Source organism: Emys orbicularis, chromosome 1 (assembly GCF_028017835.1).
Source record: "Emys orbicularis isolate rEmyOrb1 chromosome 1, rEmyOrb1.hap1, whole genome shotgun sequence".
NCBI classification, from domain to species: Eukaryota; Metazoa; Chordata; order Testudines; family Emydidae; genus Emys; species Emys orbicularis.
In genome coordinates this window covers 74,271,965-74,298,974 of record NC_088683.1, presented here as the reverse complement: position 1 = coordinate 74,298,974, position 27,010 = coordinate 74,271,965, and the positions used below count along the sequence as shown (strand labels likewise).

Below are 27,010 nucleotides of genomic sequence, written 5' to 3'. Positions count from 1 at the left end.
GCCGTCCCTGATTGGCCGGATTCTAAAAGTGTGTCTCAGGGCGCCAGAATAGAAGCTTTAGCGCCGAGTGGCATCTCCGGGCAGCAGCAGCGGCGGCGGCACGTTGGGGGGGCGGCAGCGGCTGGGCACAGGGCGCTCTCCTCTCCCGTCGCTGCCCCCATGCACCCCCCGCCTCCCGGCTGCTCCGGAGTGCGTGGCGCTGCTGCGGGGGAGGCCGCGAGCGAGAGCCGGGAAGGGCTGTATCCCCGAGGTAAGTGCTGACGAGCCGCGGGGGAGGGGGCTCGGCCCCCCACTCCAGCCCCAGCCACTTCTTGAGGCTTGCCCCGCACTCTCCCTGTTGCTCCAGGCTGCCGGACTTGGGGGGCTGCTCTGAATGGCGCATCCAACTGCATCAGCAGGTACGAGCCTCCCCTCCTCTCGTGCCTGAGGACTTGGGGGTTCAGTGCCAGGGGCAGCCAGGCAGCCCCCCTTCCTCCCGCCCGCTGCACCGGGGGAGCGGGGCTCCGCCGAGTTCTCCCCGCCGGGCCGGGGGCTGGCCGGCCACTCTTCTGTCCCATTCATTCAAAGCCGCGATTCCTCCAGGTTCTTTGCGCCAAAACTAACTGCCCCGCAGGAGACCCTTGAGCGCTGCTGACTCAGTCGCCGCCGGCTCCCACCGAGCTGGGGTAGCTCGCTCAGCCGCCTTCCCTCCCCACCCGCTGCAGCCGTGTCCCACGGGGTTGATTTTGCAGCATATCTGACGGAAAGGCTGATTCCCCGGGGCTAACGCTGAGAGTTTGTGACGGTCACAGGAGGGCAGCTGCAGGCTGCCAAGGTCACCTTTTGGGGATGGGAGGGAAACTATAGATTAGCCTCTGGAAATCGCGGTGAGGTTTGTTTGTTTTTTAATGAAGTAATATCAAACTTAACCTGTGCAACTTTATAACTTACAGATGGAGGTAAGTTGCTTAACACTAAAAGACTTGATCAGCCCAAGACATACAAGCATCCATCTGGCAGATGAAGATGGGGAAAATGCACAAAAGGTGAGTAAATGGACACAGATAACACTTAACAGCGTTCTTGACTATGATTTATGGCAAATACTGCAACACCAACACCTGAGGACTTCGAATTTTGTTGCAAAATGTGTTGTACCTTTGCTTTCCCCCCCCAGGTGAATGGACTGTGGTAGGTTCTGAAAATGGTTTTAGCACATTACAGAAGTGTACTAGTACTTGTTAGAGATGAATATAACCTACTGGTCTGTGGCTATTTAAGAATACAAAACTATTCTTTACAGGACTATTTATGTCTAGTTCCCACTGACCTTTGAGATAAGGCCCAAGGTAGTAAGTTTGCCCTCTTAAACACCAAGACTAAAATATAACATCGTAATATTCTTCCCACTCTCTGCCATTTTAGTTTCCTTCCTTCCCAGCTCAGTTGCCCCAGCCAACATGTCAAGTTGATAATTTTGGGGTGGGAAATAGGAGACATCTTGGCTTTTAAATTTAATGAAAGGCCCATTTCCCCTCCACCCCCTTCTCCTTTCAAGGAAGGAGTCAAGAATTTAGTCAGGATTAATTAAAGAGGACATTAACAATACCTCCACCATCTGGGGAAAGGATTACAGAAAATCCTATGTATGAAGCCATATTGGGTAACTGTGTATGGAGCACACTGAGACACAGTCACATATGGTTGTGAAAGGATGCAGAAAGCATAGGCTTAGGCCCAGCCAAAATAGTTTTGAAACAGGTCTAAGGTGAGTAATGAGGCAGATGCATCTGAAGATGTGCTTCCCATTTAGTCAGGAGTACACATTTAAATATCCCCTCCCGAGGGCATTTCTGTAAGCTTCCTGCTGGCTTACTATAGAGCATAGAAAACACATATGTGCACTGGGAACTGGTTGTGTGCATTAAGGTTAAAATCTTACAGGTCTGCATGTTTATAAAAAGCTTTCAGGATTGGCAAACAACAATATTGCCAATCCAGACTCAACAGCAGCATCACAGCTCTAGCTAGCCTTTAAATAGATTGTCAGCTAAGACACTGCATCAATGTGACCATTTCACCTTGGCACTCTACTCCTGATGGAACATTATATTATATGCACAAAGCTAGCAGACGTCCCATGTTTCAACAGAGATTTAATAACTGACAGTGTAGTGAGGTCTCCTACTACTGAGACTTAATTTTACAAAGGATACTCCAGTAAAACAAGTATAAAACTATGCTACAGTTGTCAAAATAAATGACCAAAACAGGAATAATGCCTCAGTATAACCACTTCATTTTACTTGCTAATATGCAAAATTCAAAAATCTTCAGTGGATCCCCAGTTGGTGCAATTTAGTGAGGGTCTACCCAAATAAAGTTTTTTCCATCTCCACATCAAAAAATGAATAACAACTATATGCTACGGTCTTCTTATGAACCAATACATTAACATACCCAGCACTGTGAGACTTGCCCATTTCCTATTCCTCTAAAGATTTTTTTATTCCTGTCTACATAACCAAAATTGTGTCTACCTGTTCTACATTCCCCTTGTGCTTTCAACCTACCTTCTCTCCTTGGAGCAAGAGGCACTCCATAATCTCGTCTTTTCACCTCTTTACACATACTATGAATCCATATGGGTAACAGAAAATTCGGGATCTAAAGATCTCCCAAGGAGCATATGGGACTGGGAAAAAGATAAACTGGGACAGGTGAGTCAGTGAGGAGGATAAAGATTTCAAGGGTAGGTAGTAGTATGTTTTGCACCCATTTACAGCTTCAGCCATTTATCGCTGCTCAGTGTAATGTTTGTACACCTGGGTGAATTAATGGGAGCTCAGTGGGATAACTTTCAAGTAACTTGATTGCTAGTTCTAGGTATCTGCTTTTGTTAGAACTACATTAGCACCAAGCATAATGAAAAACAGCTTTATATAAAGGTGGGGGGTTTTCCATTTTAGATTAAGTGTCGAATCCTTGCCACATTTGAAACTGCGAGAATATATTAAGTGGATTAACTATACTGAACATGTATACCAGGAAGCACCATGGCCCCTACCTTGAACCCTTTTTGTCAGTGTATTAAGTCACAACACTTATCTGAAATAAAAATATCTTCCTTTATATTCTTGTGGATAATCCAATTGGGCATTAAATATTTTATGTAATCATTCTGAACATTCAGAGCACAGTGCCTTTTCCTACTCTTTGGATGTCTGTCCTCATCCCCAGATGGCAAACTATGGAAGGCTTTCTATTAGGAACAGGAACATCTGGCTAATTTTTGAACTTTAAAATCCAGTTTCTGCATTCCAATTAAATTGAATAAATTAGTGCAGTAGTTTAAACAAAATTCCATGGTGTCTCCTTATCAATTAGCTATAATTCTCAAGCCACTGAGAATTGAACAGAGCAATAGTTTGAGCTGAAATTCATATAAAAACTTATGCCTTTTAGCTAGCTATTTCATCTTGTACACTTTTCTGTAAACTTAATGCCTTGCAGCACCAACAATGAAAAGGAGACTACTATTGTAACAATATCTGTCCCAAAAGTTCTATTGTGTATACTTGGTTATGTTTTTAAAATTCATTTTGCAAATATTTTAAAACACCACTAGTCGGAGGTGCAGGAATTTATGATCGGTTCAGGACAAACACCAAGAACACTGCTTGACGAGGGACCAGTAACTGTTTCAGGGTCTCATTTCTAGTCCTTATAGTTTAAGAACACTTTCCAGTGGTACAAAGGCTTGGCTTCTAAGAACAGCAAGTTGTGAAATCTGATCTAAATTTCTGGTTATCATTTTACTTTCTTCATCTCTTACCTCTCACTTCATCTGAGATTTCTGCAACCAGTATTTCAAACTGCTAGATTGAGAAACTGAGTCATAGCATTTGAAAGCCAGAAACTGCCTTTTTTAATCTATGTAACGCATCAGAGAGAAGTTATTAAATGGTAATCAGAATGATTTAATGTCTGATGTCTTGTGATCTCTCAGGGCTAGAAAAGTTTTGGTAGGGCTTTAGTACCAATGGCTTTCTCTAGATACTGGTCAGTCTAGAATCAGTGATCAGAACAGTAACAAAGAAAAATCCAGTGGTAGCTGGCAGGTTCAGTAAACAGATTAGATCCATCAACTTTAGGTTAACTGTGTTTGATCTGTTGCCCACTGATAATACTCTGTTGCAGAAAAGGAAACCCAAGTAATATTGTCATATTTTTCTCATGCTCTCCATCCTATTAGTGCAGGGTGACAAACCTGTTCAACTAGTGGAGTGGGGAAGTACCTATTGCTCAAAAGCAGCTTTTCCCCACTAATTAAGGAATGACATTGATGCCTACTTGAGTCAATCCATCTAAGTAAGTTGAAAGTTGGTCTGTAACACAACTTTTGTGGTAGGGGGAACGGACAAAAGGGTAGTCACAGCCTCATTCCTGTATAAGAAAAATGAGCATCAGATCATGTAGCTGGGGGCAAGGAGGGAATTCTTGTTCTCAAAGTAAGGTAAGAACAAGTCATATGTAGATTTCGCCTTCCCAGCAGCTTGCTTGACTATAGTTAACACTTCTTTAGTTATATATTTTCATTGTTTTGAGCAGCAGATACTTTATCAATTTGCTTCAATTAGGGAAGTGTTCCATCTGGGCTGAGTAAAGTGAAATCCCAAAAAAGAGCTTTCCATTATGGAGATTCCAAAATAGAATGCTATGTTTTTTCTAAGTGCAGTGTAACTAGTGAACTATTTAAGCTTCAGTCCAAATTCAGCCGGAAGACATATGGCTCCAGGGGATAAACTGGGTTCATAATTTGGACCAGTAGGTTTACAATTGTGGCACAGTTGGCTTATATGAAAAGGCAGAACATAGAAGTCTGACGGACAACAGGTTTGACTGATTGACTTCATCTTAAGCAATTCATGGTGGTATCTTATCTGCATTGTACACTGATGTATGGTATACACTTTGCTGCATCTGATGCTAATAAGAGCTGTGCTAAATATAACCTTGGGACTGTCAGAGCATGATGGCACTCATTACCTTCATACGAACAATGGCATTGACTGTTGGATTGTGTTGATTCTCTTCAACCCTAAACAATCCTCTCTTTTTAATAGGAAAACATATTTGATCAATCCAGAATGACCCCAAAGACTCCCATGAAAAATGAACCAATTGATTTATCAAAACAAAAAGGCTGCACCCCAGAAAGAAATCCAATTACACCTGTTAAGCTTGTCGACAGACCTCTGGCAGATCCATGGACCCCCACAGCTAACCTGAAGATGCTGATTAGCGCTGCTAGCCCTGACATGAGGGACAGGGAAAAGAAGAAAGAGCTCTTTAGACCAATTGAGAACAGTGAGCAGAACGATGCTTTTCCTGATTCTGTACAGGTAAGAGACTTGACCTAATAAGCTTGGACATAACTGACACACAATGCTCTCTGCAGGCTGACTAGTTAATTGATATTTTATTACTTGATAAAAAAAATACTATTTCCTCAGTCTTTCTGCCACTCTCCTTTACTAGGAGTAGAGAGCAGCACTATTTGAAAGCATCCTCAAAGATGACCATTTATATAGCAACACCAGTGTGCAAGCCATTTTAGACAAAGATCACCATCTTAAAAGCTTACTGTCTAAGTATTTCTTCAGATATTCAGAGACTGGATATGGTTACTTCCCCTCCCTCGCTAATTATATCATTTTCAAACTAAGGCCTAGCCACAATGAGAGGAAAACTGCCAAGTCAGTTAAACAGATTCAGCATAATAGCTCATTTGGCTTCTGTACAAGTGTTTTAAAGACAGGCTAACCAAGTCTTGGGCATTTTTATAAATATGGTTTTAGAAGCTGTATACCTTAGCCACACTGGATTGGCAAACCATATTTATACCTCATTCAGCAAAACACAGCTCCACATCTAACAGTCAGGATGAGGGTAGTCAAAAATTACACCTGAATGGTTTCCTGATTAAGCAGGATTTTACATTGTGTTGTTTTTTTGCTAGGGGATTCTGCTCCCCATCTTTCCTGTTTTTTAAAAAAAACAAAAACAAAAAACCCTCTAAGCATCTTAGAGCAGGAGGAGAGCAATTTCAGCTTTTATCCAACAGCAGTGAGCACCTTCCTCTCCTCCTTTTGTTTCTTGCTCCAGGAACCACGAGCACCCCATTCCAAGTTATTGCTCATAAGATGCCCCTTTTGCCAGTGGTTCCAACATCAGCAACATGAAACTAGAATCTAATCACTAGGCCCTCGTTCTAAGAAAATGCTATTTTATAGGCATAAAGGCTCACATAATTCTTTAGGATAGAGTATGGCACTGAACCTGTTTGAACAGTGGTGGGGGAAAGACAGACCTGGGGCAAGCAGACTAACAAAAAGTTATTTGAAAGATCACTCATAACTTAGCTTTCAACAAGCAGTGTGTACAGAAATACGCTACATTAAATTTTAGTTGTTTCCTTCTCCAAAAGGATAACTGAAATAATTGCTAGGTTTGGTGAAGCAGTGTGGCCTAGTGGATAGAGCACTGGACTGGGACTGAGGAGTCTTAGGTTCAATTCTAAGCTCTACCATTGCCTGCTGGGTGATCTGGGCAAATCACTTCACCTCTGTGCCTCAGTCTGCCCATCTGTAAAATGGGGATAATAATATTGACCATCTTTATAAATAGGGCCCTACCAATTTCACATCCATAAAAAAAACATGTCACAGACCGTGAAATCAGCCTTTCCCCACGAAATCTGATCTCCCCTGCTGCTGGTAGCCTGGGGCTCCTAGCTGCTAGTCTGGCCATGCTGGAGAGGGGCAGGAGTTGTCCTTCCCGTGCCTGGCTGCTCTTGGTGGGGAGATCAGACCTACCTCCAGAGGCAGCACAGAAATGAGGGTGGTACATCCTCACTTCTGCACTGCAGCAGTCCAGGAGCTGGGCTGGGGGCTTCTCCCCACTCCACCCCCTCGACCCTCCCCGGTTCCTGCCGCAGCTCTGAGCCCTGAGCTCATGACTTCCTCCCCCAGCAGCTCCTGAAGCTGGGGGCTTCCACTCCTGCTGGCTGCAGCTGGGGCAGCCTGGGTTCGGGGCCTTCTCCCTGCAACCCAGGCTGGGGGATTCCACCCTCACTGCCCCGAGTCAGCCCAGGCTCTGGACTTCTGCTCCCTGTTGCTCCAGCTGGAGGTTGGGGCACCCCCCGCCGCTCAGGACTCACACACACACACACACCCCCAGTGGCTCCTGCTATGGCTCCAGGCTTCCTCCCCCAGCAGCTCTGGCCAGGGCTGGAGGCATCCACTCCTGCCAACTGCAGCTACGGCAGCCCGGATTCGGGGCTTCCACACCCTTCCCCCAGCCGCGGTAATCCAGGCTTGGGGCTTCCGCCCCCTCCTGAGCTCGGGGCAGTCAGGACTCGAGGCTTCTTCCCCCAGGGCTCCTGCTGGGGCTCAGAGTGAACCAGTCCAGGTTTCCACCCTTGGGCTTCTTCTGGGGCTGGGGCACCCATTTTTCCAGGAGGCCCCCAAATTGGCCAGGGGCCCCTGCATTAATCTGTCACTGGCCTGGACTAGCACCTAGGAGCCACAGCTGGGGCACTCCTAGCAGCATGGGGGAGATCCTACCTACCACCACCTCCTGGAACCTCCTCTAACTGCAGGAAGCTCAGAGGCTGCTGCCTAGGCAGCACAGAAGTGAGGGTGGTAATCTTGGGATGCCCCCCACCCCCTGTAGAGGTCCGGACTCACTCCTGCGGCACCTCCTGCTGGTCGTCCAGGGAATTAGCTCACCAGCCTCTGGAGCGCCCTCTGCAGGCCGGTGATCCAACTCGTTCTCTCCTTCTCAGTCCCCGTGTCCCTCCCAGGACCCCGGTGCCCTTTGCTCTGGGTGCTGCCCCCTGGCAGTACCCACACAGTAGGTCTCCCCTCCCTGGGGAAACCCCCACCCACTATCCCCACCTCACCTCAGGATAAGGCCACTGCCAGTCACCATCTAGCCCCCACGCCCTGGGGCAGACTGCAGTATCGGCCACTCATCACTGGCAAGGGGGGTTTGGACCTGCTGCCTTGGCCTAGCCCTGAGCTGCCCTCTGCAACCCCCAGTACCCCTTGGCCTTCCGCTAGGCCGCAGCCTGGGGCTATCCAGGCTGGAGCTCCCCAGCTCCTCTGCCTTTCCCCAGCCCTGCTCCACTCAGGTACCCGGTCTAGCTCCCTGCAGCCAGGCCCTTCTCGCTCTGAATGCAGAGAGAGACTGCTGAGCTGCCAGGCTCCCAGCCTCTTATATAGGGCCAGCTGGGGCCTGATTGGGGCATGGCCCAGCTGTGGCTACTTCCCCAATCAGCCCAGTAGCTTTTCCCTTTGCCCCAGCCCTCTGCCAGGGCTGTTTTAAACCCCTCAGGCAGGAGCAGGGTAGCCATCCTGCTACACCCCCCCCCAGTCACATTTTGGGTCAGGACCCCCACAGTTACAACACAATAAAATTTCAGATGTAAACATCTGAAATCATGAAATTGACCAATTTAAAAACCCTCTGGCCATGAAATTGACCAGTATGGATCCTGAATTTGGTAGGGCCTTATTTATAAAGCACTTTGATAGCTACTGCTGAAAAGCCATATAAATATTATTATTACGCATTTTAAAATGTAGTTACTGACTAAATAGTAAAGTTGGTTTAAAATGGAGTTTAATTCAGCTATTGTGCACATGACTGCTTCAAGTATTCTGAACTTCTTCAGTATGTTACTTGGAGCAAGTTGATAGACCATATGTCAGCTTTTGTTAAATTTACCCTCATGAACGAAACCTTGTCTGTGGAAAATAGATTACAAAAACATTAGGTGAAAACTGCAGTTTTCAAACCATTTAAAAACCAAGGGCATTTATTCCCAAGCATAGTATGTTGCAAGGGGATTCATTACTCATGTTGCAGTAAGAGGTAGTTGAGATACTGCAAGTCTTAAGAGTAAAAAAGTTCACAGGCAATTGACATACACAACTTCACTCCAACAAGAGAATCAATACTTCAGAATTACTAGTCCAAATAAAAATTACAGTCAGTTCATTGTTTAGGGGCTATTGTAACAAACATACCTTCTTATATATACCTGAGGTCTCCAGCTTTCAGGAATACTACAAGGGCCTACTCATTCTTTTCCATAGGATTTTATTCAGTTAACAGCCTGCCAAAATGTTAAACAGCCCAAAATGCTGAGACAGCTGAATTTTATCCCCCAGAACTAGGGTCACATGCCTCTGAGCTCTTAAAGTGATATACCCACAAATAGAGGGATGGTGGAATTTCTGTGCAGAAGTTTTTCAGGAGCCCTCTGGTGGTTGGTAGACATCTCTGGTGAGTGACACTCCAAGGTGTTTGCAGAAATCCTCCTTTTTATGGTCTCAAAAGGGAATGTTACTTCCAAATAGGGTCATATCATCTACGGGTGGTGGGAACATAGTTACACCTTTTGTGTCCTCCAACACCTGGCCACCATGGGATGTCCTTGTAAATGCTTTCATAATGATCTCCACTGTATCTGGATTTTGGATAAAACAAGTTCATGAGTCAAAACATGTGACCCAGGTGCTTAGAGAGACAATCACATTCTAAGCCTGTATGAAGGCCCTTGGGCATGTGTATTTTATCTTTTGTAACAGTAGTCTGAGTTTGAATGTTAGAATCTGAAATGTTCCCTGTTTTGCTATTGTCATGCCTGTTGAAGCTCTACAATAAAGGAATAACATTTATTTTTCAACAGTATGATATGCTAGATGATGGCACAGTGGATGAATTTGAAAAGCAGAGACCCAGCAGAAAACAGAAGAGCTTAGGACTCTTATGCCAAAAGTTTCTAGCTCGCTACCCAAGTTACCCTTTGTCAGCAGAAAAATCTACCATTTCTTTGGATGAAGTGGCTTCTAGTCTTGGTATGTATGCCTGAAATAAATGCTGCAAGAACTGGACAAATGCAGTCTTTTAAGATATGTCTACCACATAAAGGCACTTAAAGTAAAATAGATCCCATTTAAAAGTACTGACCAATTTGCAGAATACATTTAAGGTCTGATTTTTTTTTTTTAAATCATTATTTATTTATTTATTTTGGGAGGTGCTGGATGTGCCCTTCTAGTTAAATTAAGCAAGAGCTGCAGGTGCCTAATACTTAAGAAGATCTCTACCACTACATTATTATATAACCCTATCATTTAAAAAAAAATTGCAAATCACTCTGAGTGCTCTCATGGTGAACTAATCGTGCTGCTAAATATGTATGCCTAGATTTTTATTTTCCAGCTAATTGAAGTCTGAGCAATAAGCAGCAGGGTTTATAAAGAACAAATCATACAAAAGAACTGTGGCGAATTTTTGGATAGAACTACAAATTGGTGGATGAGGGAAATCAGTAGGTTTTATATCTTGATTTCAATAAATCATCCAATACAGTAGCTTCCAGAATCTAAATAGCCAAATTGTCTTGGACGTGAACAATGTCTTGCACACTGAAAAATGACAGAAGGACTGCAAAAAGGGGAATGATAAAAAGCAATGTGTTGAACTGGGGGGAGGCATCTAGTGGTGTGGTTCAGGGACCACACCAATGTTAGCTTTGGTCGTCTTTAACATCCTCTTTAGTTATCTGCAAGTAGTAAACTGCATGTTAACTAAACTTACAAGTCAGACTTAATTGGGAGCTGTTGTGAACCTCATCCAGGACAAAAAAATAATACAAAGGGACCCAGAGAGACTATAGATAATAGAGATAACAAAAATAACTCAGCCTGAATAAATGCAAAGTATTGCATCTGAGAAAAATAATTCAGATTTATTTCATAGGAAAGAGATAGGAAATTAGATAAGAACTTGCAGAAAATTCAGTGCAGTTTTTATATTTTGAAAAGGAGGATGGAGAGGGAACAGAGATGGGATTTCCTCCCTATGTGGCTCTGGTGAGACAGCTCCTAAAGTACTTTCTGAGGTGCCCAAAATTGACTTAGCGAAACAGAAAAGAATGCAGAAAAGAATAAATAATAGATAAGGACTGATTTCTATGGTAATCATTTTTTAAGAATTTTTTTTTAAATTAATTGTTTTAAGTATTAGAGTTATCCCCATTTAATATGAAATCCCAGCGCTCTGCCCTCATGAAGCTGAACACATGTAGTCCTTCATTGCTAACTGGAAATGAAATTACTTGTTTTTTTTTTTCCTTTTGAGGAATATTTCATTGGTGACTTAAAAGAAAGGAGTTTGTTTAAATGTACTAGTAGAGTTTGTGTCTTATTTAAAAATAGTGGTTTGTTTTCCCCTTTGGTTTTCATTTCCTATACCACTGCTGATCTTTGTGTAGCAAATAATAGCTTGAATGTAGATTTTGCCATCAATAGATAAGGCTGTATTCACACAGCTCCTGGCTAGGAAAAATCCATTTACGAATCACAGCAGTACACAGTGCTTCCCAGGCTCTGCTCAGGGCCTATGGTACCTGGGCAGCCTTCATTAATAGGGTTCCCAATAGTTCTCTGGCCACAGATTAAAGCTGCACTTCTCTGGTTGCACCCATGAGAGAAGACAGAGGTGCAAACACCATCTCCCCTCTCCCAGGGTTAAAGTGCCTATCTCTCCTTGTGATAGAAGTGTATGAGTCAAGCCTACAGGTTTTAGCTTAGATGTCTGTCCACGCCCTTCCTGTTTATCTACAAATTCTTCAGCTAATATCTAATATCACTGCAACATTCCTGCTAAATAAATCTTATTGTGGGGGATCTGATCCTGCATTCCTTGTTCACCCAAAATTCCCACTGAAGACCATAGGAATTTTAAGAAATGCAGGATCAGACTGCAGATGGAGACTAAAATTATCTCAATACATTACAGGGTGCATAGATTCTCACTGACTCTAGCAACTTAATCTTGTTTCTCCTGAACAGCTTCTTAACCTATTGGCAGAATACTGAGGATTGGGATGGGAGGGAGGGTGACAATGGTGCACTTTGCTAAAAATATATATCTTGATCTTATTTGTTTTTGGGCTCCAGTGCCTGTGTTTGGGGGCAATGTGGGGCTGGGAATAATTGTACAAATATCTTGACAATGTGACATCATCTCCTTTCCCATCAACATATCACCAGTATGCTGGCAAGCACTGGAGTTTTATGCAGCGAATCATGTAGGAGAGGGTTTATGATGCTGGTGCTCAAAGGAACTAGTCTTGTAAAATATGTCTATGTATGTATAGCACTCAGTACTTTAGTAGCACATTTCACTCAAAAAATCTCCATGCACTTTAAAACACTAACAAATTGGAAAGTCCCAGTACCCACATTATTATCTATATTTTACAGATGGGTAAACATTAGAGAAATCTTTCAAAACTTCTCACCATACTAGTGCTTGTTCCGCTCCACTGCTGGTAGCAATACTGTGAGCCCTAAGGCAGACAGCTGTTGCCAGCACTTTGTCATTTAGACCAGTTCTTAGTGGGGTTAGATGACTGTTTAAAATGGTGACTGCAGGCATTGGCCTGGTTGTGTTCAGGCTCCAAACACTGCTAACACTAGTAGAGCTGAACTAGAGTGGGTACCTATGGGGAATTTTTGAAAATTTTCCTTTGTGTAGATAGGGTGACCAGACAGCAAATGTGAAAAATCAGGACGGGGGTGGGGGGTAATAGGAGCCTATATAAGAAAAAGACCCCAAAATCGGGACTGTCCCTATAAAATCAGGACATCTGGTCACCCTATGTGTAGATGAGGTCAGAGATTAAAGTCCAGCTCTTGCTCCCATTGAAGACTGTAGGTCCAGTTCTCCATTGCTGTACACATTGTGACGTATTTGTTGGTGCCTGTAATTTACACAGTACTACACAAGTGCAAGGCAATGGAAAATCAGGCCCAGTGGCTATACTCCCATTGATTTTAGTAGGAGCAAACTCTGTGACTTACCCAGGGAAATGATGAAAGAGGGAACTTGCTGTGAGTAGATCTTGTTCAGTGCGCGATTATACAAAAAGGAGGAGAGAGTAGAAGCATGTTTAAAAATGGGCATGCTTTTAAGTCTCTTTCTTCCTTAAAACAGGAGTTGAGCGTAGGCGCATCTATGACATAGTGAATGTTCTGGAATCGTTGCACCTCGTTAGCCGTGTGGCCAAGAATCAGTACTGTTGGCACGGACGACACAGCCTGAGTCAAACTCTGAAAAATCTTCAGGAAATAGGAGAGCTCCAGAAGTACGAAGAACAGATGGCTTACTTCCAGCATAAAGAGCAGGACCTTGAGTATAAATTTGGAGACTGTAAAAAGGAGACCTTTCCGGATTCCCAAGACAGACAGTTACTTGACTTTTCGGAGGCAGATTGCCCCTCTGGTAAGCTGACTAATGGTCGAAGTGTACAGATGCAGTCATAGTGTTCAACATACAGTGTGGCTTTTTTCTTATTTAATTGATTTATTTTTTTTAAATGTAAAATGCACGATATTGCTTGTGAAAGGTGCTGAATTCACCACTTTAGAGATAAGGCTCCTCTTTTTATTCACAGTGCAGGTACAGCACAGATGGCAGCAATTCCAGACTTTTCCCTCTCACTCAGTGGCCTGTCCATGACAGGTCCCTTGAAACACGTATTAACTAGTTATGCTAAACAATCTGTTCCACCTTGTTTGTAGCCGTGACACTCTGAGTAAGTTTCCAAGACCTGAAGAAGAGTTCTGTGTAAGCTTGAAAGCTTGTTTCTCTCACCAACAGAAGTTGGTCCAATAAAAGATATTACCTCACCCACCTTGTCTCTCTAGTTTCCATAACAGCCTTTTGTGAAGGACTTTGTCAAACATTTTGTTTCTCTCTTTCCCCCGCTCCCCTTCTGACTGGTAAATGGTGCTTTGTCCTCACCTATAACAGAGGGCCAGAACTTCCACTCTGTTACACTGGTCAAATGTTGGTATAAACTCCATGGCACTCAACAGTTATACTGTAATGGAGCAGGGAATCAGGCCCAGACTCCGTAACATTTAAAACCAATTTTTTACACTTTAATTTTTATTACCTTTTGAAGACGACTAAAATGCTGTTGTCATCTGCCTTACATAATTATTTGCTACCTATAAAAAGATTTATGTTTTCCAACAAGGAACTTTACCCTTGTTGTGCATGAGAAACCTTCTTAATGCTTTCTTGTCTTTGATAGATGACATGCTAAAAGACTCTCATTTTGTTTGTAACGCAGCATCTGCAAACAGCAGAAAGGACAAGTCATTACGGATTATGAGCCAAAAGTTCGTCATGCTGTTCCTTGTCTCCAAAACCAAGATAGTCACTCTTGACATAGCAGCAAAAATACTGATAGAAGAAAGCCAGGATGCAGCAGATCACAGCAAGTTTAAAAGTGAGTATCATTGTTAAGAAATGGATTAATCATCCAGTCAGCAGGGAAAATGGAGGCACATTCAGATTGACATCTGAGATTTTTTTCAATCTCAGACAGCATGGATAGAATCATCTGTGATTAAGGGTTTTTTAACTATAATCATAAAAAATACCCCTGCCCTAAATATTCAGATATACTAGTGGGGGGGAGAAGAAGCATTCAGCTGCACAACTTGTATTTTATGGGTGTTGTCATCCAGCTACATCATCATTCAATTCATCGGAGTTGTAGGGATTATAAAAACAAAAAATGGATTGATATGAGTTTTCTCCTATGCTGCTGCTGAGTTCAGGATGGGATGAAATATTTTTATCAAGCAATTCTGCTCCTGCTGGGGAATGCATTCATTGGACAGAAGGAAGAGAGGATGCTTTTCCAAAGTGACTTGTGCATAAACTGACATACTTCCTTTTAACCTATTCCCAAAAGTTACTGTGGCATTATGGCAGAAATTCATTAGCTTGTACAGCAGCGGTCCCCAAACTTTTTCTGTTGTGCCCCCTCCTTACCCATAATTGAACCTACCTGCCCCGCTCCCCCCGGGAGCGAGGGGCCAGAGGCCATGGCCGGGAATGGAGCTGTGGCCGGGAGCGGATCCGTGGAGAGGGCTGGGACTGGAAGCCACGGCCGGGAGAGGAGCCTGGGAGCTGGGGGCCAGAGCTGTGGCTGAGGACAGAGTGGGGCTGGGTGATGTTCCCTCCCTGCCTCCCGTGGGGGCTGACTTGGGCCCCACTCGTCCCCCCCCCAAAAAAATATTCCTCCAGGCCCCCTAGGGGCATGTGCCCCGCAGTTTGGGGACCACTGTTGTACAGGCATAATTACAGTATATTTCTTTACACTTTTGTTTACCTTTCAGCAAAGGTACGAAGACTGTATGATATCGCCAACGTTCTGACCAGCTTAGGGCTCATAAAGAAAGTGCATGTCACAGAAGAAAGGGGTCGCAAACCAGCCTTCAAATGGATTGGGCCTGTGGAATTCAGTGGAAATAGTGGTAATTTGTGGTGTTTGGCGGTTGGGAGGGGGAGGGTTGTCTGTTTGTGTATTTTTCTGGAACTTTCTTCCCGGGTGGATTGATTTAAACTGAGGCTTTCCACTTAGTGATTTAAATCATCAATTTTAATAACTCTTCCTTTGTACTTCAGCTATTTTCTAAAGAAAGGTACATTCTCACTGGTTAATATAACCATTAAAATATGTTGATTTACAACTAAATAGAGCCTTTACATTCGATTTTGAACTTTTTTTTTTTTTTTGCTACCTAGGAGGGTACACAATAACTATATACATTTATAAAAACAATTATATAGCTTAATGTTGTCAGATTCTTATTAATTAATTGTACATTTTTAGTATGTTAGAAAATGGTGAATGATATATTGCTTATTTACTACATAATTAACTTTGTGCTCATGATTTGTGTCGAGCTGCATTATGATGGTAACTGGAATTTAATTAAACACACAACCGCATATAACATTTATTTTTATTAAACAAAATAAGCCCTTAATACAGTACATGACTTAGTGTGCCAAATTTATAAAGCCAGACCTCAAAAGTTAATCAGGGAAAAACAAGTTATTTCTTTATATAGAAAAGCCGCCTTTCATGGGGTTTTTTTGATAGAGGCTCATGGATTCAGCATATTTTATTTTTTTATTTAAGAGATTATAAGTTTAGGCCTTAACATATTTTGTATTAATAGCAGATTTCTTTTTAAACTGGTTTATTTTTAAAAAGAAAAACTTATAATTTAAATAACAAAATCCAATTTAAATAAAAAATTGTATTTTTTTTTATTTAAATCCATTTTTTTTTCTTCAAAACGATCACACACAAAAAAATTTTTTTAAACTACCCTGCTCTTTCCCAAATTTTACATGGTTGTTTTCTAGTTGAAGAGTGAGTCAGAATTCATTACCTTCTGTACCCATAAACGTGTAGTGTCTGAATTTCCTAATGTAGGTCACCTATCTAGGCAGCCTTTAAAATCGCTGCCAGAATGTAAGGGAAAGGGGAGAGATTGGAGATATTTATGGATACGTTTGGGTTTTTTTGTATGTTTTGTTTTTGCATGTTACACTAGTTTAAGGTGCAAGGCAATGGAAAATCAGTTCCTTGGGGCCACATTCTGGCCCATCCAGTGGCCTCCTTTGTGCTGCAAAGGGTCAATAAATAGGCCTGAAACAGGCAGCTGACTATTCCCCCTACGTGGGGAATCCCCTGGGTGGTGCAGAGCTGCTCCTCTGCCTCCTGTCCCCCGACATGGGGAGTTTGTTTCAGGAGATAAAGGGCATGGCCATGGTGTGCCTACATCCTGGCGATCCTTGGCTCCCAAAGTAGAGCCCTTATGCTGCTTTATTTTAGGACTGGCCAATCCTAGGATAAAGGAGAAGTAAGGGTTAATGTTAATGATACTTTGCCCCATCTTCCCATTTTTCTCCCCACAGCTGCTCCAAGTAGAGCTTAGATGTAGCCCAGGATCTTGAGCTATATACAGCCCTGGAGTGGGTAGGGGGGACCTTATCTTGTCCACTAGTTCTGACATAGTTTTGTGGTGTTAGAATAGTGTAGGGTTTAAAGGGGTTTTCTTCTGCTGTGTCCGTAGCAAAGCTCCACGACGTGGCAGAAGCTACCATGACAACAGGTGTCCTTCAGGTGATAACTTTACAAAAACCAATTCCTTTAGATGATCCAAGAACTGATGTTCCAACATCTGCTGCTTTACCAGAACTGAAACGAGGGGCGTGTGTCCAACATCAAACCTGTGCTAATGGAAAACAGAGGCTCGCACGGCATGCTTCATTTAACACTGTTCATCCTTCTGAAGGGATCAAAAGGAAGGTCAGCTCTGAACCCAACAGCCCACATAGGGAGAGGCAAGGTAACTACCAAGAATTGTTGCTCTTTCCTAACCCATTGTGTCTGCCACTAGCAGTCACTTTCAGCCTTGGAGCAGTGCTCTTATTTTTCAGTAAATTTTCTGTTCTCTACACACTGGAAGTATGGCACAGACAGATTAAGATTCTTTAAATAGAAAGAGAACAGATTTTTATTGTCTGGTTCCTGGTAAAATGGAGTTTACTGTAACAATCCAGTTTATAGCACTTTCACACTTTAGAATTGTAAAGTTATAAAGCAATTACAGGTCCTTCCAGAATTCCCTGTCAATCGTCTGAAGCCTGCACGGTGCTGAGTGCTTCTTGCGTGGAATTGAGGGTGCTCAGCTCCTTGGAGGTGCTGCTCAAACTGAATAGTGAATGTTATAAAAACATGCCGTGGTAGGAAAAACTGCATTCCACTCTTTGTATTACCAATATGAAAATGTGCTTAGTAAATCTATGTAATTAATTCAGTGTCCCATTGTTCTTTCAGCTTGCATTGTAGGTTCAGATGAATACTGCTCCAAAATGATAAATCTAGCAGCTGTCTGCAGACAGAAGATGGAAAAGGATACAAAGTAAGTTGGGTCTTAAAATTTGCAGTCTGCTCAGTTCCCTGCCCTGTGCATTTTAATTTAAGGTCAAATTCTGTACTTGGGATGGAGATCTATAATTTCCAGTGACTTCCATTAGAGGATAGAAATTGGCTTTCAGGATGACTTTTGTTCTCCCATGTGCATGTAAAAGATTCACACCAACATGCATCATAGAATATCAGGGTTGGAAAGGACCTCAAGAGGTCATCTAGTCCAACCCCCTGCTCAAAGCAGGACCAATCCCCAGACAGATTTTTGCCCCAGATCCCTAAATGGCCCCCTCAAGGATTGAACTCACAACCCCGGGCTTAGCAGGCCAATACTCAAACCACTGAGCTATCCCTCCATCACATTTTAACAGAGAAATAAAACAGCTATTGAGATTTTCAAAGCAGCATAGGGGATTTAGGCAAATCTTCCTATACAATTAATGGACTATATATGTATAAATTCCCTGGAGTGTTTTGAAATTTTCATACGATATATTTATTGGAAGCTTAGGGCTACAAGCTCCCCTACCATGAGTAGGGCTCCGTGTCTGTCACGGAGATTGCAGAAGTCACAGAATCTGTGACTTTCCATGACATCTGCGACTTCTGCAGCAGCCAGTGTGGCTAACCCCAGGGCCAGCCGCTCGGGTGGCCCCGCAGCCAACCGCAACAGTCATTACTCGGGCAGCCCCGGGCATCTGGCCCCGGGGACTGCCCAAGCCAGCAGCCAGTGTGGCTGGCCCTGGGGACTGCCTGAGCAACGGTGCTGGGGGCGGCTAGAGCAGCCGCTGCTCGGTGGCCCCCAGCAACGGTCCCGGGGCAGCCCTCTGCAGCTGTTGCTGCTGGCCCCGCCCCCCCTTTCAAGCAGTGCTCCCCCCCCCCCCTTGAGCAGCGGCTCCCCGGCCCTCCCACAGCAACGGTCCCAGGGGCAGCCGGAGCAGCCGCTGCTCAGCAGCCCCCGGTAGCTGGTGGGTTGGCCTGGAGTGCCCCCATCCCTGCAGCAGCCCCCTCCCCCCCCAAACCAAGATTTATAGTATAAGTCATGGACAGGTCACGGACTGTGACTAAATCATAGCCTTAACCATGAGCTTTTTCCACCCCAATGGGGCAAGAAAACTGAATTTCTACTCATTCTTCATTCTTTTGTCAGGGTTGTGAGGGTTCAGTTCCCTTAACCAGTCTCAGATGAGCTACCAATAGACCTGGGTCATCCACTGGCAGGCCCAGGCCCAGAGTCACAAAGGTATTTAGCCACCTAACTTCTACTGTGACTTTGGGCCCCAGTACCTCTGGGCTGGTTCCCAGCCCTATGGCAGCCTGGTTCTTAAAAATAGCCCATGCACACACTGGCTGCTGAATCCAGAACCTTTACGGGGGTTTTGGACTTGTGGAAGTGCAGCCTGAGCTGGTTGAAATTTTTGACAAAAAATGTTTCAATCAGAATTTTGAAGCAAAAAATAGAATTTCCATCTTGCAATTGTGAAGAAATAATTCTTCCTCTCCCCTTTAAAAAGTTTTTAATAGCTAAGAAATAGTGGGATTCTTCCCACTAAAATGAAACAAAATATTTCTAACAAAACGATGAATCTTTTAGGGTTTTTAACCAACTCTCCACACAAGTTAATACTGACTTTACTCATTAATTTGGAGCCAGAATATGCTAATGAGAGCAACTGTTTTCTCCCCATCTAAAAGGGTGGGGATTAAACCCCACGGAGAAGCTTCTGTGGAAGAAAGGGGTAAGCATGCTGCAGAGCTGTTCTGCTCCACTGCCAAATTCCAAACACCCTCTGCTAACGTAGGTGAGAATAACATGGAGCCCTTAATGTGTGGGCGCATGTTGTATCTCCCTGCTAGCACTTATTGAAAGAACTGAATGGTAGTACAGCAAAAGAATCTGTGAGTCAGCTTCTCTGTGGTTTGACATGATATGTAAGTGACTGATAAAGTGTTTGATAATTACTGCACTCTATCAGGTAGTCTCCACACATAACCCCAGAGATCCTCACTGTTTTATTTTAAGGGTGGTTAATGGGGATGTCATTCTGAACTAAACACTTTTTTTTTTTCTCTTTTCCTTACCTCTTTTAGGAATAAAATTTGTGCCACTGAAACAATCTTAAATTCATCGAGGAGCCCAGCTATAATCTCTCCTTTCTCTGTTCTTCCGGATCCTGGGGACTCTGATTTTTGCCTTAACCCCTTACCTCACCCAGTGTTTCCTGTTGCTCACTCAGACATGTCGCACCTCTCCCTGCCAAATGGTATGAATGGCCAAGTTTTGCAGACTCCCACTTTGGTCTCGTCCAAAACAGAGAATGGGAAAACTGCTCTGCTCCCCAACCAGCCTTTTGTTTACCTCCCCTCTGCGTCTCTCTTCATGCTGTGTGGCAGTCCTCAGGAAAGTCTGTCGAGGGAGAACCTTCCAACTACAGGAGAAAAGTGCAACAGAAGCCCTGAGGGGCAGGCCTCACCCCTAAAGCCACAAGCTGCTGTATTTGCTGTTAACTATCACAAGCGTAGTTCCCAGAAGTGTGCATCTCTCTCCACACCTGCAGCCAGCATAGAGCCAGCTGCTAAAAGGAAGACTATGGAGCAGAGTGATGTCCCCCTCTCATTGGTGCTACCCAAGGTAGGGAAGTGCATTTAATTGATACCCAGCTTTGTTGCTAAGGCAGAGAGCAGGGGAAAGATACTTACATTACTTGAAATAGTCTTTTCTGCAGATGAACATTCACTGCAGATACCTATTTAGAGAAACAAATGCCACCTTCCCGCACAAGTATAATCTGGGGGAAGAAATACATTTGGTGAAGCATTAATTGGAAGAGATGTGCTGTGCCTCTGGTGGAAAAATGACTGCCTCACAATGAGGCACAGATCACCTGTTCCACAGAGCCATGGCCCAGATCAGTCCCTGCCACAGAAAAACCTGCGAGAGGGGAAGAAATCTGTGAGGATTCCTCTCCACATTGTCCTGTCACTGGAGCTGCCTCCAAACCTGGCAGTTCCACAGGAGACATTGTTCCTTCACACCAGCTCTTGTCCCAGCAGGGGTCACCCTGGCAGCATGGCTCATTCTACATGGCCACAGGAGAGGTGATCTGCATCTTCCCCTCTTCCCTGTCTCGTCTCCCGCTCTGTCCTCCTAGTCCAACTTCTCCTCTCAGCAGGATGAGTGGGTGGGGAGAGGATGGGGCCTTGAAAGCCAATGAGCCACTTTCTGCAAAGGGAGGAGGATCACATCCAGAGTCCACTCCAGGTGCTGAAGTAGGGGGCATGTCCTGGCCCCACGTCAGTGTTTGTATCTGAGTTGTCTGGGGCATCTACAAGGGATCTACAATCCTTATTCAGTTTTTCCTTCAAATTTAAAAAAAAAAAAAAAAGCCCTCTCCAGGGGTATTTTTGCAAGAGAACTACATCTATTTAATAAGTCTAAGCATTTAAGGTGAAATTCAGCCCTGTGCAGATGGCCCGTGCACCGTGGAGCCCTCAAACCATGACTTCAGTGGTGCACAGGCCTTGTGCTGGCCCTCTGCACCAGGGTGAATTTCACTCTTCAATCAAGGAAGGCATGTGAGAGATGGTAGCTCATATACTATTTTTTAATTTGGACTCTTCCTTCCTAATTGTGTTTTTGCTCAGAAACCTTTTGAGCCACCTGATGTAGAATATCCCCTGGGAAGCAGCTGTGCCTCTAATGTGCATCTAGGAGCTTTTCATCTTGACTTAGGAACTCCTGCTGCTGCTGACGAGGCTGCAGAAGAGGATACAACTAAACCTTTAGATTCTCAGGAGCGGGAAAAGCAATCTCGGAACAGAGACCTTGAAGATCCCTCACAGGGAAAAGAGCACATCTCTCAAGAAAATACCAAACAGCCCTTCTTTCCACAGTATCTCTATGTGCAGCCAGCTGCAGGTAAGGACTATAGATACACAGGGATACATTAGGACTAAATGATGAGGCCTAAATTTGAACATTTAGGCATCTTAAGTGAGGTTCTTAAATCCAGGCACCTAAATAAAAGTGACCTGAATTTCAGAAAACCTGATCACCTACAAATCCCACTGAAGTCAACGGGAGCTGCTTGTACTCATCAACTCTCAAAACCAGTACACTTTTTTTATTTAGGTACCTAAATATGGATTACAATGAATAACCAGGGCTTCCCGTATTACCATAGTAACACACGTTACCCATCACAATAGTCCTGTTCTTCGGAACCAATATTGCCTTTTTTGTTGTTGTTTTAGCCCTTATGATTGTAGCGGGAACCTTGAAAAGGAGAATGTATGTCTGGTCTACACCTAAAACTTAGGTTGACCCAGCTACATTGCTAAGGGCTGTGAAAACTTTCCCTGTGTGATGTAGTTAGGGCAACCTAACCCCCACTGCAGACACAGCTAGGTCAACCTAGCTATCACCTCTCTAGCGAGTGGATTTATGACAGTGACAGAAAACCTTTTGTCACTGTAGTGTCTACACTACAGCAGTGTAGCTGCAGCTATACCACTGTAGCGCTTGTAGTGTAGATGTATTGGTGAAATAATAGCTCTAGCAAGTGTGAACTGCCTCACTCATCTCAAGCAGGGCTTTGTGGATTCCACAGTCATGGAATCTATTTTTCCAGGATGTCATACACTTCAGCACTGCTGCTGAAGAATTTGTCCTATTGCTGTTGCCAGGCATGTGAATTCTTGTTTTCTGGCTCCCTGCCCTGCCAGGATCAGTTTGCAGGTGGCACAAGGGGTAGTTACTTGCATTACAATGTATGCTTTGGTCCATGGAGCTAGGCATCAGGGAGCCAGAGTTGAAGTCCGGCTTGTAGCCAATAGTGTGGAGAACTAGAAGACTAGGCTGGTGAGTTAAGCAGCCTGGAGAACACTGCAGCAGCTGAAGTCCAGGGAGTTGAGTTGCTCTCCTAAAGACAGTTACAAGATTTCCCCTTTCCAGGCACCTGAGTGGGGTGTAGGGAAGAGGATTTTATGGCAAGAGAATAAGCTGCTGTGGAATGGAGAGGTTGCTCCCTTGGAATTTGGTCCCATTGTGACACTGAGTCAAAGACACTAGAGCTCCACATGGATACAGGAGTTCACCTGTGTGGAGCAACTTACAGGCTGGGGGCCTTACTTTGAAATGTTGATCAAGGTGTTCAGAAGATCCGATAAATTGCGGGCCAGTTCAGATCCTATTGAAGACAATGAAAGTCTTTCCATTGACTGCAGTTAGTTTGATTGGGCCCTTAACAAGTGGATTTTTATAAATTTGTTATTTCTTTAAAGTAGGGCTGTCAAACGATTACAAAAATTAATCATGAGATTTTTTTAAAATCACAGTTAATCGCAGTTTTATAATACTGCTAAACAATAACAGAATACCATTTATTTAAATATTTTTGGATATTTTCTACATTTTCAAATACATTGATTTTAGTTACTACACAGAATACAAAGTGTACAATGCTCACTTTATATTTTTATTACAAATATTTGCACTGTAAAAACAATAAACAAAAGAAATAGTATATTTCAATTCACCTCATACAAGTACTGTAGTTCAATCTCTTTATTGTGAAAGTGCCTTACAAGGTGGGGAATTACAGGTAGCACCCCATAAATGTAAACAAACTTGTTTGTCTGAGCGATTGGCTGAACAAGAAGTAGGACTGAGTGGACTTGCAGGCTCTAAAGTTTTTACATTGTTTTATTTTTGAATGCAGTTATATAACAAAAATAAATCTGCATTTGTAAGTTGCACTTTCACAATAAAGATATTGCACTAAAGAACTTGTATGAGGTAAATTGAAAAATACTGTTTCTTTTGTTTATCATTTTTACAGTGCAAATATTTGTAATCAAAAATAAAATAAAGTGAGCACTGTACACTTTGTATTCTGTGCTGTAATTGAAATCAATATATTTGAAAACAGAAAAACATCCAAAATATTTATAATAAATTTAAATTGGTATTCTATTATTGTTTAACAATGATATTAAAACAGCTAATTTTTGTAATCGAGTTAATTTATTTTGAGTTAATCGCTTGAGTTAACTGCAATTAATTGACAGCCCTACTTTAAAGTTGTGTATACATTTTTTTTTTTTTTTTTTTAAGTAGTTCAGCAAATTATTTCTATTAGTGGGGAAACAAGTACTAAGCTTGTGTATACAGGGTGCAGCTTATGGTTCTTTTGTTATTTATACAATAGCAAATGGTGCTTGGTGCATTACAGATGCTTGCAATCTAAAGAGAGAAAAAATTGAAAGGAAGATGAGGAAAGGTGGGGGTATAACAAATGTAGAGAGATTGAGCAGCTTTCTCAGGCATGTAGTTTGTTACCTTCATGTTTTGCTTTTTCCTAAACAACTTCACTTTCTGCTTCTCCCTTTTACTGAATAACTGTTTAGTATGGTTAATGTCAATTAGCAAACTGCATTAATTCCTTAATCTTCTCTCTCTTTTTGGTTTAGGATTAAGTGGTTTTAACTTCCTGTTTTCTGCAAACCAAACCCCTGGTGCTGTTGGTCTGTCTGCAAGCCAGTTACCATCTTTTAGTGTTCCCTGTGTGGTAGTGCCGTCTACAGCCTTGGCACCCTTCCCTCTTATCTGTTCTCCAGCAATCACCAATCCACTTTCTTCTGCTCCTGCTTGCTCTTTTCCAAATACTGCGTCCACGAATTTCAGCATGCCGGGCCTAACGTCAACACCACCCGTCTTTATTGGCACCACAGCAATGGTTACTCCAAAGACCTCCAAAATACCTTCAGTGGATCCACAGCAACCATTTCCTTCTGCTGTACATTTGAGCCCTGTGCTTGGAAGATCTTGCAACACGGTTAAACTGGAATCCCCAGTTTGTACGGGGCCTCCAGTCACCCTTCTGAAACTACAGCAGGTGAGGAATTAATTAAAGGGACGCTATACAAAAGTGCGATCCTGGGGTCAAGTGGCTGAGACTGAATGAAAGTGAATCGGTTCTGGAGTCATTTACTCAGCTTCAGAGTGTGTGTGTTTGTCTGTCTGCCTCAGAGAGAGAGGATAACAAACTCTGGTGCAGTGGCTACCATTGCAGTTAAATATTTTTTTAAAAACCCTGCCAGGCTGAAGTGTAACGTTAAACAGATATGTGTATCTGCAAGTTTGCTAGCACCATATATTGAAGTAGAACAAATTATTACTCTTTCTCAGAAATCAGAGTCTGTGCTTTTCCCCAGTGCTCTGATTGGTAAGGCTGTAAGAAAGTTGTGGGGCAGTTTTGGGGAGGGCAGGAAGGGTTTGGTTTAACACTTTGTTAAAGTTGTGGTTTAAGGCATGCAGCCTACCTTCCAAAGCAGGGCAGCAGCACAGAAGAGATGATATGTGTCCTGCTTGGCTCTCAAAGGCAAGCGTGACAATGAGGCAGCCAGGTAAAATATGAGTGGTGTTGCAACCACATGTGCCAGGTTACAATACCATTCACTCAAATTTGGCCTGGTCTCCACCTCCGCCATGACGTCTGTGAGTGACACTGCAACCTAGTTTACAAGTTCACGTTAATTTGGGTCACTCAAATTTGTGGTAACTATAAAAATTTGCGGTATGTGTTAAAAGTTGTGCTTTCTGCAATAAAATTGCAGCCAGCAATTTTTTTTACAGCCTTACAGATAGGCACTACCACTAAAAATCTGCATTGTGTAAAGTAAATAAATAGGGCAGGGGCAGTGTGGTGCAGAAGGATTCTCATTTTAACTCAGACTGAGCCTCTGGTTGAAAAGTTGTATGAAATATAAATCCTCCAGGCTCCACCCCCAATCTTTTACTGTAACCAGTAAATAATACAACCTCCTAGTGGTAGTGTCAGATTAGAGCGCTGAGCAAAAATATTGTATACAATGTATAGAGAAAAGATCTTAATTTAAAAAAAATTAGCACAGTGTTTGTGGTTTTTCTTGGGTAAAGAAATCACAAATACAAATTCAGAATGGGGAGGAAATCAGCTGTGTTTCGTACTATAAATGAGATCAAACTGCATTCATTATAGTTAAGGCTACAATTTAGTCACAGGTATTTTTAGTAAAAGTCATGGACAGGTTATGGGCAATAAGCAATAATCCAAATATAAATACCCCTAACTAAATCTGTGGGGGTGTTGGGGGTGCTACTGGGGGAGGAGCTAGGGGCCACTGCTGGCGGGGGGGAGAGCGCCTGGAGGCCAGGGGCACCAAGTGCTGGGGGCTGCTGAGCAGCGGCTGCTCCGGCCGCCCAGGGACCGCTGCTCAGGTGGTCCCTGGGGCCAGCTGCCCAGGGCCGCCCAAGCAGTGGCTAGTGCGGCAGGCCCTGGGGCCACTCCAGCCACAGCAGGTGGGGCCACCTGAACACCGGCTCCAGAGCCAGCTGCTTGGGCAGCCCTGGGGTCAGCCACACTGACCGCTGTAGAAGTCACGGAGGTCGCAGAAAGTCATGGAATCCTTGACTTCCGCAACCTCCATGACAGACATGGAGCCCTACTTATAGTACATCACTACCTGCTTCTCATATCCACTATGCTTGTTTTTGCTTTAGTCTTACTTGTTTAAAATTATTATTTCACTACTGGGGAATGGCCGAGCCATTAAAATAAGTTGTATTTGTGGATGTTTGCGAACTTATGAAAAATGTGGTAACAGAGAATTAAAAAATCAGTCACAATATAACCACTAAAAAGAGTGATAGGTTGCATATCCAAGGAAAGTGATTGTGTTATAAAGCTCTCGCTAAAGTTTTCAAACCGGATGACTAGCACTAGGCACCTAAAATCCATATTGGGCACCTGGTAGGGAGGCACTTTACTGAATTTGTCTGATTTTTCAGTTGTGTAAATATGGATTTAGGAGCCTAATTTTAGACACCTGGTTTGAAAACTATCCGTATGTCTAACGAATTGTGTGTGTTCTCACTTTTGGATAAGACATTTCTGAGTTGCTTTGTTTCATTTTTATAACTAGCCATCATCAACCCCACTTACTCCGAAGAGCATTCGTCCTACACATCACGAGGCATTTTTCAAAACTCCTGGCAGCCTTGGAGATCCTATTGCATGGAAGAAAAATGAAGGCAACCAGACCAGAAATGCCAGTTCTGTTCAGAGAAGACTAGAAATCTCAAGTAGTGGCAGTGACTAA

The 27,010-nt window shown here is 43.4% G+C and overlaps 1 protein-coding gene across 1 annotated transcript; it reads left to right on the top strand.

The window, feature by feature from the left end:
* The first annotated feature begins 932 nt into the window (after positions 1–932).
* On the top strand, positions 933–27,010 carry E2F7 (E2F transcription factor 7). Its single transcript, XM_065403215.1, has 12 exons — positions 933–1,025; positions 5,106–5,384; positions 9,740–9,908; positions 13,057–13,344; positions 14,201–14,359; positions 15,258–15,402; positions 17,101–17,285; positions 17,789–17,861; positions 19,961–20,501; positions 21,515–21,788; positions 24,341–24,765; positions 26,834–27,010. The coding sequence occupies exons 1-12, from the start codon at positions 933–935 to the stop codon at positions 27,008–27,010; spliced, it is 2,808 nt and encodes a 935-aa protein (XP_065259287.1).